Raw genomic sequence first — 16,117 nt, 5'->3', positions numbered from 1 at the left:
ACATTTCCCATACCTTCTCCCCACACAGTGGGCTGCAGTCTTAACATCACCTCTGTAAAGGTATTTATAAATATAAATTAGCATGCTATTCAGTTAGAATCAGTCATGTGTAACCAAGCGAACTGCCTCCTGTCACACTTCACAGAAGTTAAGAATGATATTGTGATGCTCCCTTTTCTCACCTGACATAGAAGAGAGTAGAGAAAAACAAATATTCTTTCTTCAAGTGTAGGTTGCAGAAAAGAAGCTTGAAATTAAATCCCAAAGAGAAAGGAGATGTTCAGCCTGGACAATGAAGGGACTGAAAAAGACATGGTAACAAAAAAGGAGGACAAAAAAGAACACAAGAAATGAAGAGAAAGAAAAAAGAATGAGCATGATATGAGGACAGGAAAGCAAAAAACATTCTGTAAATCTGTATTTTATACAGAATCATAGAATAGCTAGGGTTGGAAAGGACCTTAGTATCATGTAGTTTCAACTCCCCTGCCATGGGCAGGGACACCTCACCCTAGACCATGTAAGTCAGGCAGTACTTTCAGAAGGGCAGACAGAACTGACTTACAGATATATACCGACAGGTAAAAAGACAAACTACTCTGTCCCACAAGAAATTATAAAATAATCCACTGTATTTATTTTCTAAAATTTCATACTATTAATGATTTACTTTGACAAAGAAAAGGTACCTGCTAGTAACCAAAACCACCATAATGAGTAAATACAGAGGAAACAAACATTAATTCCATAGACAGCAGTGGGTTTTGGCTTCAGATAAAGCAATTCAGGTGCCATGCAAGGTTAACAATAACAAATTACATAGGCTAAACAAATTATTTAGGCTAAAGAAACTACAACAAAAAGTAAATTAGTTTCATTGAAGTTTCCCCAAGACATGCTGCCTTTTTCCAAAGCACTACCATAAAAAAAGCCTGAACCGTGAAGTGTAATTTATTCTCAGCCTTTACAGAGCTAGTGGGAGGTTCAGCCAGGAGTTCACTGGTTTTGTTCGGATTGCACTCTCTTTGTTCTGTCCCTTTACTGCTGTTTACCCAGTTGAAATTTCTAGCTCCAATTCATAGCTCTGTGCTAATGACACTACAGAATACCCAGGACACTACAAGTCAAATGCCACTAAATTGGCCCTGGTGACACAGACATCACATTTTGGAGCATCTTCAAAAGCAAAGGCAAGAGGAATGCGTGTACACTCATCTAACCCACTAACTCAAACCCACCATTTTCAGGCAGTATCTTTTCTTGGTCCAGTCCAGTCCTCAGAGGATACTCCTAACAACTTTAACACATATGCTAGATCGGAAAGGATGTTTATCTGTTTATGTTGTATGTTTTCTCAGTGCTCCTTGAAATAACATACCTGGATCATTAAGGAGCATTATAAGGTCAAATGCTGTGTATCCATTTTTGGCACGAAGATTGACATCAGCTCCTTGATTTAACAAATACTTGACAACATTTTTGTTTCTTTAAGGGAAGAAAAAAAAAGGCATTGGTAGTATTAAAAACAGAACAAAATAAAACACTAATACTCCATTTTAATCTTTTTATATCATTACTCCTCAATTAGAAATCAGTTCTACCTTTCCTATAGCTAACCAAGTCTAAAATTTGTTCACAAGCTCTTCAAAAGCTCCCATGATTCCTTTATTAATCACTGTTTACTCACTCCGAATTATACTAATCAACATGCAGAAAGTCAGTCCAAAAACCCTAATCTGAATAGTCAGTTTCTTAAACTGACCTTTCAGAACTGACTCTGGAATTTGTTGCCAAACACCTTTCAGGGAAAGGCCATTAATGCCTAGGGCAAAAAAGGAGATGAAAAGACAAAGTTCAGTCCAGCAGTCATCATACACCATCACTGATACTTCAACACAACTTCATATTCAGAACAGATGAGAAATTGCATATAGAAAAGCCAAACTGACTGAAGATAATTTACAAACTCCAAACACTTAATGAGTACTTTAGTTCTTTGAGGCGTTTAAAATGCAAAACCAATCAGCATTAAATGATAACCAACACAAATACCTTCCTACAAAGGCTCATAAAAACTAGTTGCATGAACTCACCATCCTGTTCTCATTAGACTCTCTCCCTTCTCAAACAGCTGAATAAATAAGCAGGACTTGCCTTGTGAATTAAAAACAATACTGTAATTCTCTTGAGCAGAGACTGACCTTGTATAAAAACAAACTCTGACATGAATAAGCAACACAGAGCAAAAAATGTTCTTAAGTAGCAACAGGTGACTGCAAATTCTAATACTAAAGCTGACAGATCTCAACTTGTCTACTTCATTTCACACTATAAAGACTGACTGATATAATAGGGAAGGGTATTTTTATAACACAGCCCTCCAGGAAACTGAAAGGGCAGTATATGAACCCACACAGTACTCAGCTGCACTTTGTTCTTCCACAGACAAGAGGAGTGCCTGAGTACCAGGAAGGGGACATGACAGCATGAAGTGCCTGCTCCTACTCTAGCTGTGTGCTGGGGTAGCTGCTGATGAGCAAAATGGCTACACCAGAAAAACTAATTTTCAGGCACTTCCCATTAAATGCCTATCGCTACTACAAGTACTGCATTAGAGAGGAAGCAGAGAATCTCATCTTACGTAGGTCCCATGAACTACATCAGAAAATTTTCACAAAGCAGGGACAACTTGACCTCCTATTTTCCCCTCTGTTGCACTTTCATAGTCAAATAAGATCTGATGTCTAAACATAAATGCTGGACCAGAATATCTGCATTTGTACAATTAATGCGAGCGTTAACCAGCAATGAAGTGAATCTTCACCTTGCTGAGGGCCTTGTCTACAGCAATGGAGAAAAGTTCCTAGACTGAATATCCTGTATTTAGACAGTGTCAAGTATATGACAGAGACCACATCTGAAGAACCACGCCAATTTCCGGGGTCTGACTTTTAAGTGCCTACCTGCATGTATAACATAGCTTTAGAGAAGTTGGCAATCAGTTGTTCAGTGGGTGCAATTCTGAAAACTTCTTGAAAACTAAAGACTGAATAGGGGAACATATGAATGGTTTTAAGACTGGAAAATATGGCATATTGCTTTGGTCATTGCTTTAAAGTTTCACAACTTGATGTAGGCCTATAAACCTGGCAGGGGGTGATACTATCTTACAAAAGACTAAAAAACATCAAAGGATGGAAACTGAAATCTGCACTAAAGCTCCTAGTGCCTGCCTGGAGCACTATGTTCCCAGCACTTACTGACCAAGCTTCAAGTTCCCAGATGTGCCACTCATTCCAAAATCCAAATGGCATTGAAGTCTGCTCTGAAAAGCAGAGGGCAGTGCAAGAGTCATGGAAAACTGAGGTCATAAGCCTCTCAAAGTCTTTTAAAACCTCTCTGCTTCCAGAGTCAGTATAAAAAACATTTTATTCTTCCTACATCCCGATAGAAGAAACTTTTTTACTGCTAGACCCAAAGAAAGCATGTCTCTTACCCGTGGTATGTGGCCTGCATAAGTGCTGTCCAACCATGAATATTATCCTGTTTGTCAATATCAGCATTTTTCTCAACAAGGAGCTGAACCAGAGGCAGCTGTCCAGTTACAGCTGCAATCATCAATGGAGATGCACCATCAACATTAGTAATATTGACCTGACTTGAATCTTCATCAACAATCTCTTTAACCAGCTGAAAGTTCCCTGCAAGACAGCGATAAAACAATCTACATGAGCAACAGAGTTTAATTCAGCTTAGCCACCAAATTAAAATGCATTTTGACTTGCCAACACTGGTCTACATTTAATGGAATGAAAACAGAAAAAAATAAAGTACTAGAGCAATTGCAACACTAAAGCTAAATATTTGTATTGATCTTTGGTCTCAGCTATTCAGTCCATCTTCCCTACATAAAACAGTGGCATAAGCATGAGGCATTGTTTTCTCTCATTGTTTTCTCTAGTGATTTTATAAAAAGAATCATTTTCTGAAATTAACAACTCAGGCTGTAAAAACTGAAGGGTACCTCACATGTGAAGCCACAAGCAGGGAATAGTTCTGTAAAATTGTTGTAAGACAGTGCTGTGCAAAGGCAACTGATGATGCTGAGACACCATGATTTGTCCTTCAGCAGGACAAAGATCCCTGCTCCATTTCCAATACAAAATATGATACTGAACATACTTTAACCAGGTTTTTTTTCCAAACTTAATAAAAGTAGGAACATGCACTTTTAAAAAGTTTAAGAGATAGTCAGAGTTAAGTTAAGCAGAGAGCTTAAGCTCACGCACCTCCCCTACTTTTTTCATGACATATGGCAGGCAAAATCAGGGAAGAAGTTAAGAGTTAAAAAAGATCTCTGTGACTGAATATCTACCATGCTAGGAACAGAGGCAAGAAGCAGCAAACTATCAACTGCCATGCAAACAGAAAAATTCTCACCTTTTAAAAAACTTTCAAATGGTAAATGGCTTCATGACATAGGCTGCCTTCAACTCAATCACAGGCATGAACATTTGTCTTGGAAAGCCAGCCAAAACCCCAAACTGCAGGTTACTTGCATGCATTCACTAAAAACTAACACCCACCTGCACCACCCAGCTAATTTCTTGGAACAGGAAAGACAGAAAAGCACAAAACTTCTTTTTTCATGTTCCAGTTTAGCAAAAGACAGCAGGTGGCTTTCTTAACAGACCTGCATCACAGACTTTGTTAAACAGAAACCCCAGAACCTACACAGACTCCAGAATTGACTTTGAACTTTGGCACGGACACTTCTTGACCTAGCACATTGGGCGTTTTAACACTGCTGCCAACAATAGCCAAGTATTTCAGAAAAAAAACCCAAACCCTAAAGGAGTATGCTGACCTGGGGTGCTGATATGGCACACCTCCGAGACTCCTGACCCAGTATCAACATTTATAAAACTCAAACTAGAAGTCACAGGGGTAGAAAAAGAGCAGCTGAAGTAGAAAATCTGACACACCTGAGATTTTTTGGTAGCTTATATATGAAGAGACAACATTTAAGAGAAAGCTTCCACTACTGCTACCTATCACCTCTTTCTTCTCCAATATTATGTCTGCCCATTCCCATTCTGGTAGCCTGAAAAGCTGTGAAGTTCCTCAGGTGACTTATGATGGTTAATCAAAAACCAACTGTTACCAACTGTACTAAACCTAGGATGAGATCTGAACACTGAGGCCAGGCTTGACCATTTAGAACACACTTATAACTTCTAAAAGGAACACAGCAACAATAAAACCTGGAAAATAATCGTTGATTTAACGATGCAACACTGAAATCCATTTGGACAGATGTTCAGGAAAAAAACGGCATTTTCCTTCACAAAAGCAAAACAAAACAAAGTCACCCACCCCCCCAATAAAAAAAAATACAAAAACCAACCACTCATTTACAAACAGTAATACAAAAAGGCCTAAAAATCCATCAGAAACTGCGAATGCTGCTAACTCAGAACTCTTCAGGCTGCAGTTCCCAGTTGAAAGCAAGAAGGTGAAGCATACCAAAGGCTTCAGGATTATGTTACAGTCAGGAGTGGAGTGGGTACATGGACAAAAAAATTGAATGCAAGGTAGTTGTGCTCAACTCTACTTACTCCATATGCACATACCACAGTCAGGAGAGGCAGAGCCAGCTTTCAATGTGCTATGATCAGACTTTCTATGCCACAGACATAGAAAGCACCATACCAGTAAGGATTATGAGGTCCATTGCATGTGCAAGGCTATATTATCTATGTTTCCTCATTGCCTGGGTATCCTTAAGTCCCAACAAAGTGCAGGCTGACTGGAGAAGAGAGCCCTGCTTAGGTCTCATGGGACCTCACTGGATATGAAATTTCATCTAACACTGGAATAACATCTTCCAATATTATTAAAAAAAAAAAAGCTCCATCAGAAATTTTATTACTATTCCTTTCTAACTACCTATATTGCTAGGACTGCCAGCAGCAGGCAAAATGTTCTACCATAGAATCATAGTTAGTGTTGGAAAGGACCTTAATATCATCCAGTTCCAAACCTGCTGAAAACTTTCAAATGGCAAAATACCAACAGTAGGAGCAGGAAGAGGTTCAAATATTGAATCTCTCTAACCTGCCAAAGAGATTGCAAAGAGTTTTCTGACCTGTGACATTATAAGGAACCTCAGCAGAAAATGTATAGTTTTGTTTCCCATGCTAAAGCCATCACACAGCAAGCCTCAGGCTGAATGCTTCATTTCAGCACCTTTTCCTATGCTGGAAGATCCAGGAAAATAGGTAACCACAAAGCAGCTTGCCATCCACTAGGGGTACATCCATCAGAGCCTGCATCAAATTTAAATCAACAGGATGGCACTGGCTCTGTCTGCTGCAGAGCAGTTTTACCAGTTGTGTGCTCAGGAAAGTCATTCTTACTCATAAGAGAACAGGCAAGATCCAAGACACTTATTCTTTTCTTGAAGCAACTTTAAAGAGCAATTACAATGCTCATACAGAGTAGATGCCAGCATATATTTTGCATTAGTTAGCACTTTTCCGTTTATACTTCAGGTTTATGAGGAGGAAAAAGAAAAATCATATTAAAGGTAGCATGGTCTTCGAATAACTAGAACTACCATATCACACCATTTTGGTATGAAGGGCACATAAAGATTTTCTCATATTGGAACGTGAAGAAAAATAAATTACAGAAACAAATGTATTTTTAAAATTAAAAACAAAACAAGGGAAAAACCAAAGTCACATGTGAAAACAGAGCATGTTTTGGTTTCCCATGTTAACAAACATGCTCTGAAGAACCAGACATGATAGAAGAATCCTGTCAGCACTTACCCAATTTCAAAGCATGAAAGACATCAGGTTGCCTCTTTTCAGTATCTGGAATAAACAGAAGTATATCTATTAGCAATCATTTTAAAAGGAAAAAAAAATCTATTAAAGTTTTGACAGCAAAACCTGTTTAAAAAAAAAACATAAAGGTACTATAAAACATAAGTTTAGACACGCATTTAATAAGAACAAAGAAAGCACTGATAACCTTTTTATTCTTTGGGGAATAATGAGTCACCTCTATGGTTTTCTGTGCAAAGCTAAAGCTACAAACTACCATAAAGCGTCAGTATAGGATTTTTCCTTACAACCTCCATTCTCCATCAGGAAACTGTATTTGAAAACTTTGGTGTTTCCTGCCTGGAAGACTGAAATATCAATTAAAAACACACAGTATGGTTCTGTGGTCTGGTGTACTCCTCTGTACAACAGCAAACATTCAGTTCAGGATTATTTTGAAAGGTGACTCAAAAGGAGTTTTACAAGCAGTCTTTTTATTTCCTCTTGAGGACTGCCAGGTTAATTTATGAAGGTCACAAAAATAATACTGATGATTTAACTACACAGCTTGCTATTAGTCCATTAATAGGTATCTTTCAGCTCCCAGATCACCATCCCCATAAGAAGAACACCAATTATTACAAATTTTAGTATTTTGAGTGAAGGACCATTCCTTTGATATGCCTCCAAAGGGCATTGAAACTGCTGACACTAAAGTAAGTTAAAAACAGTGACATATTTTGCACCTTCCACTTCTCCACAAGCCAGAAAAATATATCCTCCTCCATCTTCCAAAGCATTACTGACACTACAGAACCATTGGGGTAAAAAAGACTTAAAGGGAAACAAGATGTTGGAGAGATTTCCCTAGCCAAACTCTGCTATTATTATGGTAATACAAGCAAAGGCTAATTTTCATAGCTTGACTTTGAAGGAAGTAATCTGAAAATGTTGAACAAATGTAACTGCTGGAAAGCCCCTCAAAAAACATGCAAACCTCTTATTTTAAGATGGAGAAAGAGAACACTGGGTCCTACATTTTCTTCCGTTTCAGAAACTGCGCTCATTTGAGCTCAGAAGGAGCTTCTTACGAATTCACCATTGGAAAGCAGATTTCAAAAGACTAGTTTAGCAAAGGACCAGACTCCATACTTCACATGTGAAAAACCTAGAAGAGAGGCAGCTTCAGGGAGCAGGAGACCATGAAGACATGCCAGAAGGAAGAACTGCCATTCAGGTAAACCAAAGCAAGGACAGGAGCAGAACACAGTCAACACCCACACTATTTCTGGTCATTCTTAATTTGCTACTGAAAACAGCCCTGATAAATGAGTTGCTTTCTTTTGGGAGGCAATTCATGTTATTTACAGCAATGGATCAGAAGACAAGTTCCTTATTTGCTGCCTTCCATATGAGAGAAACAATCTTTTTTATTTCCCGGGATATAGAAGACTTCAGTGCTAGAAGACTGAAGCTGTGGTCAAAAACCAACACAGAAATTTGTGTGGAACCTTAATGTCTTTACTTCCAACTCTGCCCCAATTACCTACTACCCTTCTGCTGATAGAAACTCACCCTTGGCAAAGGTGACAGGAACACTCACTCATCTGCTTTAAAGCAAGCTCATTCTCCTAGCTTAAACAAACATCTCCAACATTTGAAGTCTTCTGACTACAGAAGACTTTCCAGATTCATCAGGCCAACTTTACATACTTACAGATTCTGTACATCCAAATGCACGAGTAAGGCATAAAGCACTGCATTAGTGAATCCCAGAGATGTCTGATTCCCTGTGTACTGCAACCAACTGATGTCTATTCCCCAGAGAGTGGTCATGAGCAAACGTCTACAGTCAGCCAGCTCTGGCTGGTAGCACAGCTATGAAAGCCCTAGCTCCAACTTAACCTATGAGTCAACATCTGACTAAGTTAACACCTTCTCTAAAGCAGAAACAAATGTCAGGTTTTTTCCTTTCTTCTTAAAAGAGAAGCTTGGCCTGCAGGAATGACAGCAAATGTAAAAATGTCCACATAGCAGTGTAATATTGACATAATTATGCAAGATTTAAATAAGCCTATCTTTCATAAGTGGCAGAGAGCTTAGAGGGAACTATCCCACTCTACAGGCTTTCTGCCACCATGGCTAGATGGGTGCTAGCACCTGGAAAAGGTTCTTTCTAGGCCTACCCACATCCTTAGATTTTATAGCAATGACTCCATAGCTGAAAAATCCAGATGCTACTCTTCAAAACCTTCTTGTTAAGCACCTCCCAACACTGGTCTGCATCATAAAGCATAAATACCTTGAAAAGTGTACCCAACAGCCACGTACAGAAAAAGGTCTCAATCTCTGAAATCACTTATTGACACTCAGATGTCCAACACAATGTCCAAACTAAACTATCTGCTTTCAGAAACAGATTTAATGCATTTCTGTTAACATAAACTCCTGGAGAAAGAAAGAAGCAAATCCACAATACTTTAACACTAACATAAGGCATTCATAACATTGTGTTATTGAACCAGCTAGAAAAAAAGCTAATTTGGAAAGATAGCTGGTACAGATAGCTGCAACAAGTAAAAAATGTCTAAAAACTAAATTCATTAACATTTTAGACAGATGACAGCAAGTAGGTAAAGCCTACTACTAAGCAAAAATCCTAGAATTTAAATACAAAAAAGTCTGTTAACTGAGTACAAGGGTTTTTTTTTAGTAATTGGAAATAATTGGTAAAGACACACAATATACTATTCTGTCCTTCTGGTTGACTGTATGATAATAGATATACCACTTAAGATGGAATGGAAAATATTGTAGCCTTAGGTTTGCTCATACCTTCCTTAGCCTTCACATCCCCTAGTATAAGGTAATTACAAAACCCTGGATTTCTTACACCCTTCCATGCTCATGGCTAAAGCTACATGAACACTGCATATTCTTTAATCACATTGTGACAAAAATGTTTCTTTAGCAGTTCTCATCTCATTCAGTGCACATAACAAATGCATTACAGGGCAAAACTAAAAACCATAAAAGCAGCATTTCTTAACTTCATTTTAACTGAGATTTGCATTGAAATAATGTTATTTTAAAACTAGTTTTGTACATACATGAGCAGTGTGCATGCCTACCTCTGTGTGTGTGCACACATATCCAAGCTGGACAGAGACTTGGGTGACATGGTCTAGTGTAAGTTGTCCCTGCCCGTACCGTAGCAGGGAGGTTGGAGCTACATGATCTTAAGGTCCTTTCCAACCCTAACTCTTTAATGAATCTATGATTCTAAGTTTGAAGGGAGAAGGTTGCTTATAAATTTTATGAAGCCTTGAAGTTAACTAAGTATTACCTTCTCCTGCAAGGAACAGAAAATAAGGGACATGTCAACTCACTATTCATCAACATTAATACTTTGTTTTCTTAGAACACACAATCCAATATCAAAGCACTTTGGAGAGGTTTCATAGAGAGTGGTATTAAAAAAAAACATTAGGTTAATCTCATCTGGTTTTCTGAATGTCACAAGTCTTGTATGCGACACCCAGTGAAGACAATTTAAAGATTAATTTGACCAAGGCATTTAACCTTGATTGAGACTGTCAGAGACTGCACACTAAGTCACTAAGATTCACCACAAAATGTAGTGTCTTATTTCCCATTCAAATTCTTCTAACTTTAAATTTACAGTTCTGGAGTTTTTTTTGGCTGCCATAAGGGCCCTCCAGTATTGGACTCCCTGTTCTTAATGTGAAGACTTTAATAATCACTCCTCTTAACCACTTCCTCATGAAACTAGACAGATTGAACTTTCTAAGTCTCTCCTCACAAGGCAGGTTTTCTAGATTGAGATCTTCTAGGTTGTCTTTAATTCAGCAATACCCTTTATTTGACATTCTGGTTTTTATGCCCATTCTTTAGTGCCACTTTAAGCAGGTCTTTGTAATCTTCTTCCTCAATGAGCACCTGGATCATGTGTTTTAGAAGAAAAAAAAAAGCATTTAAAATATCTTAACAGTTTAAAATGTTTCATGTGATTTTTATTGCAGGACAGGAATTTGCCATGCAAAGGTAATCTGCTGAAGTTGGGCATTTCTGCCTCACCCAACAAAGGTGTACCTACTCCAACACTTTCAAAAGAGTCTAATCACAAGAAAACATACACACAAAATAACCTCTTTAATTTCTAAATGTGCAACCAAAACTTCAAGAAAGTGAAATAAAAAACTAACATTCCATACCTGCCTGGGGTCTGATCGTTGTGAGAGACTCCAGGTAGTCCTTCATGTCTTTGTGTTTTAAGCCAACAGAGATTTCAAAAGGTGTTTTATGTAGCACATTCAGGTGATCAGGATTGGCACCCTTCTCCATGAGCTGCTGTGCCAAGCTCACCTTTCCACTAACAGCTGCCAGCATTAGAGGACTCCAGCCCATAGTCTTCACAGTGTAATTACAATCAGCTCCCCAGTCTAGTAACATATGTACCACTGCCTCATGTCCATGCTGAGCAGCTGCCATCAGTGGAGTGATGTCAGGAAAGTCTTCTCTGTTGCTGTTAAGTGCATTTGTGCTAAAATGATCGTAATTGTCTACATAAGCTCCAGATTCCAGCAGCAATTTCACCATGCTGACGTGGCCACCTCTGGAAGCCATTGTAAGGACACTGGCTCCTAACTTATTCTGTGCATTGAGATCAGCACCATTCTCCAGCAAGATGTGAGCAACGCTTAGGTGTCCAAACCTTGAGAGAAAGAGACAACGGGAAGAATTAACACCTTAGATGGCAGAGGCTTCTCAAAGAAAACTGACATACTCTGAACACAGAAACTGTTACCAAATTGGCCTGTTGACTAATAGGCTATGTGGGATCATACACACATCACTGACTGTGATAATGGCCACCTTACTGGAGGGGACCAATCAATAGCTCAGGACTTGTAAACTAAACCATTTCACATGAACCAGTGACCATGCTCATAAACCAGGCACCTATTTAAAAGAATGTTCTGTTCAAAGCAGCAACATGCTAGCCTGATTTTCGACTGCACGACATTAACATGTGACCTCCATAAACTACAGTCACTTTAATCCTTATTTCCAGCATCACATTCAAGAATCAAAGCCAGTTTGTTTGCAGAGATCTTAACTGACTACAGTGACTACTACTGAATGAGTTAAAGCTTCAGAGTCAATGCCAAATAAAAAAAAAAAAATGTTTTATAAACTGGATACCCTATCTTTTGTGCTTGCATCATTCCTTGCTTTCTAGTTGTGAATCCCCAGAATGGAAGAAGGTACAGAGAAGACTGGCATGTGCCCATGACACTTAGAGAACACAGGCAGCGGCCACAGCTGTTGTAGTGAGCTGAACTTCTCAACACAAAAGGGTACCAGAGGGTGGCTTTTGATCTAGAGAAACTGCTCAATCAGCAGAGTGGGACAAGTGGCTGCATGAATGGCATTCCCCAAAATGATCAATAGAAAGTATTATCCCCCTGAGTCAGCCAGACCAAGCCAGCATGGGGGAAGCGCCTACAGAGCTCAGCCCAACACAACAAATGGGGTTTTAAAGAGAGGAAGGCTTAAGCTGGCTTCCAGTCACATATTCCTCTCTCATAAATGGGGACACCCAGCACCATGATGCTGGTGACCACACAGGGACTGGTAATGGACATGCCATTTGTCCTGCAGTTCGAATGTGTGTTGCAGTTGCTACGTTAGGCTTGTGTTATAATTTCAGGAGATTGGTGTTATCAGTAGGCTGAATTAAAATCCTGGGTAATATCAAGTATCATCCAATAAGGAAACTTGGTATTAAAGCATTAAACCGTCTTTATGTGGAATATTTAACAGTACTTGGTCAGAGTACTGAACTCTGACACTGGTTTCCCTGGTAATGCAGCTTTGATAACATTTGATTGTCAGAGGTGCTGGTAGTTTTGTCAGTAAGCAAACGCAATCATGCAAGCCATAACCAACCGGCTAGCTAACTGTGAGAAAATGGAAACCCCTAACTATCCTCAGCCGAGAAATTTCACACGTTAACAAACACAATACATTCACAAAACACATACTTCATGCTCTTGCTGCAAATATCAGGCATTACTATATGCTTGTGTAGTGCGCAACACAATCAAACTCTGATCCTCAAAGCGGCCTATGTACACTGCAGTAAAGCAAATGTTAGTTGAGGAAACCCCAAAGAATGCTACTAACCATTAACAGTAGACATGAGACCAGAATTCCCTGGTTTCCTTTCAGAAAGTATACAGTTGCAGAAGGAAGCCTCCAGGGCCTGTCCCTAGGTCTATCCTGGTAGGCTTCACTGCGTCATCTCAGTAGAGCCTGCAACCCCTGTACACACAACTAATTTTACATATATATGCTAACTCCTGTCCAATTTCAATAGGACTAGCCTCAGCTAGAAAATTAAATGTGTGCATGAAACCCACCTTTGTACAAACACTATGTCTGCTTTCTGGTTATCCATTAAAAAGAAAAAAGGAGCATGCTCTTTCACTTCATGCTTTCTCCACAGATTTCAGCAATATCTACACTACTTTTCAAATGTCAGCAAGTCAATTCTTAGTAACAGTGAGAGAATTATAGTTATTTGAGCTTGTTTTTAGAGAAGAAGCGTACGGTTTTCATTAAGGAAAAAAATAAATCTAAGAATGTTACTGCAATTTCAACCCCCCCCCTTTTTTTTTAACCTTCATAAAATAACAAAATTGTTGAACCTTGTCTCGTTCTTACTGGGAAACCAGCTATGTGACTCATTCTTTGGGAACTTTCTGTGGGCTTTAATTGAAAAGAGAAATGTTGACTTTGAAACAGACTCCTTTCTTCCAAGTATTTATGAATAAAAAAACCCCAAATCCAACAAAACCCCAAAAATATTTCTCAACTATTACAGGCAAACATTGCCCTCCAACTTCCGTAAACACATCCTGTAAACCCAAGGGGTGCTTTTATATGTAAAGATAAACACAAACACCAGCATTAGCAGTACGGGTGTTGCAATACGGGTCTCCCACAACCCAGCAGCGGGTTACATAAAGCATGGCATCACTGATGCAGAAAACCCAGTTTCACCATTAAAACCCTCAGCAGCGATTTTCCTCATCATCCAGGAAACCACTTAGAAAACACGGAAAAGCACAGTGCAACGAATTTGCTTCAGTATAGTTTATGTCAAAAGAGACTTCTCAACACATAGGTAAGATGCACACAAAAATTTAAAGATAAAAAAAAGACAAAGAATGAAGTAAGGGTGTGCATGTATCTTACTTCCACATAACAGAGGAGTAGTGTTTTCATGCTCAGGTTGCCACCGACTGTGATTCTATACTTGTTTCACCCAAGAAATAGCACACACAGCTCCAATAACCACAACCATAGTACAGAAAAAGAAAACCTAACACGGCAGCATAAAGGTTATCCAGATTTAAACTCAACACCCCCTCACCCCACCCCAGATAAGGTAACAGGTGACCACTCCGATACCCCTAACAACCAACCACAGCTATACCGGCAGAGACCAGCCGCGGCCTACAACATGGCGCCTCCCTGCCCGCTCCCACACATCCCTGAAGCTTCCCCTGCGCTCCCGGGCGCCCTCCCCCGGCCTGGGGAGCGGGATTCTGAGGGCGAAGGAACCGGGCGCTGCCGGCAGCCCCGGGGCGGGGAAAGGAGGGCCGCGCCTTGGGAGCACTCCCCCGCCCGGGGCAGCCGCCCTGCCGCTGACTAGGCCGGTGCCCCATGGAGAAGCAGGATGGCGACCAGAGTCCCCCTCCCCTGCATCTGTCTCTCCCTGATTTCTGCCCTACCTGGCTGCCTGCATGAGTGGGCTCCATCCGTAGTGGTTCGTGCTCTGTACCGAGGCCCCCTTCCGCAGCAGGAACCGCACCAGCTGCTCGTGGCCCCCAGCCGCAGCGAACTGCAGACCCGTGTTGCCGGCCTCGTCGGTGCAGTCCACGGGCACGGCGGGGGCCGGCGGGGAGGACACTTCGCCGCGGGGCTCCGCCACCGCTGCCTCCTCGGTGCCGCAGGAGGAGGGGGCCGCCGGGTCTGCAGTGCCGGGGCCGGACAGCCCAAGGAGCCGCCGGGTGGTCTCGCAGTCGCCCTGCTCGCAGGCGCGGAGAAAGAGCTGGACCTGAGCGGGCACCCCGCACTCCCCCATGGGCAGCGCCGGCGGGCCCCGAGCAGCTCGGCCGCCCGCCACCGCCCCGCCGCCGGCGAAGGCAGCGGGGAGGAGGGGACTCCGCCGCCGGGAGGAGGCCGGCCGAAGGCGGCTACAGCGCCCCGGCCGCTCTCGCAGGGCGGGGAGGGGAAGCAGCGCTGAGCCACGCTCTTCGGAGCCGGTGAGGGTCAGCTCCGCCCGACCGCCCTTCACTGCCCCCGCTTGCAGTCCCGGCGGTGTCACCTCTTCCCGCCCCAGCGCCAGGGTCACTGCGGTTCCTGCTCCCTTCCTCAGGTGTTTTATGTCATTCACTCCACTGGCTGCACCCGTTTTCCACACCGTATTCATGCTATCATTACCGACCCCCCGCTTACAGGGTCATGGCAGCAAGTCTTCGTTTATTCGGCTTTGTCCCAAGAACAGCCCCTTTTGCTTGCCTCACAATATGATTTGTGCCACCTGGTGCAGTCTCTGTCAGCCCCACTCCGCTTACATGATACTTCATCCTTTACTTTTGCCTTCCTACGTTGGCTTTCAGCTCCAAACTGGTCTCTTCCTTCACTGAGATAGTTACCTCAGTAAGGTGAATAATTCCCTAACAAACATGTATTTCCCATGCTCCAATGGCACTGATCAGTTAGTTTTTCAGTTTTAAGAGCTTGAGAGTAAACTTTAGATTTTATCTTATCTATAGCTTCAGTGTCCCAGGCAACCTGAAATCTATTTCAAGGTATACTGACAACAGGTAAGGTGAGGGGAGAAAATAAAGCACTGATGGAATAACTCTCGAACTGCAGTTGACCAGTCACTTAAGAATGTGTTATGTCCCTGTAAGTTATCTATTAAAACAACTTCTTTCTCCAAATGACAGAGGAGCCAATGAGGAGAAGTGCTGTGCTGGTCCTTGTTCTCACCAGTAAGGGACTGGTGGGGAATGGAAGCTCAATGGCAGCCTTGGCTGCAATGACTATGACGTGGTGGAGTTTGAGGAAGTTCAGCAAGCTCACAGCATTAGCGGAGGGTGCACAGCGAACTTACTACCCTGAACTTCAGGAGAGCAGACTTTGGCCATTACAGGGATCTGCTTGGTAGAGTTCCACGGGCTAAA

General features: G+C 41.4%; 1 protein-coding gene across 1 annotated transcript in view; it reads right to left on the bottom strand.

Annotated features, from left to right (window-relative positions):
• ANKS6 (ankyrin repeat and sterile alpha motif domain containing 6) overlaps positions 1–15,040 on the bottom strand; it is a 33,955-nt gene extending 18,915 nt beyond the window's left edge. Inside the window, exons 1-5 of the mRNA XM_031052976.2 lie at positions 14,657–15,040; positions 11,069–11,568; positions 6,837–6,881; positions 3,497–3,701; positions 1,379–1,485 (exon numbers count right to left, since the gene is read on the bottom strand). Coding sequence (XP_030908836.1) covers positions 1,379–1,485; positions 3,497–3,701; positions 6,837–6,881; positions 11,069–11,568; positions 14,657–15,009 — 1,210 coding nt within the window. The 5' untranslated portion in view covers positions 15,010–15,040. The remainder of the gene's footprint in view (positions 1–1,378; positions 1,486–3,496; positions 3,702–6,836; positions 6,882–11,068; positions 11,569–14,656) is intronic.
• Between the last annotated feature and the right edge of the window lie 1,077 nt (positions 15,041–16,117).

Source organism: Melopsittacus undulatus, chromosome 1 (assembly GCF_012275295.1).
Source record: "Melopsittacus undulatus isolate bMelUnd1 chromosome 1, bMelUnd1.mat.Z, whole genome shotgun sequence".
Classification (NCBI taxonomy): domain Eukaryota; kingdom Metazoa; phylum Chordata; class Aves; order Psittaciformes; family Psittaculidae; genus Melopsittacus; species Melopsittacus undulatus.
This window is presented reverse-complemented; position numbering and strand designations above follow the sequence as displayed.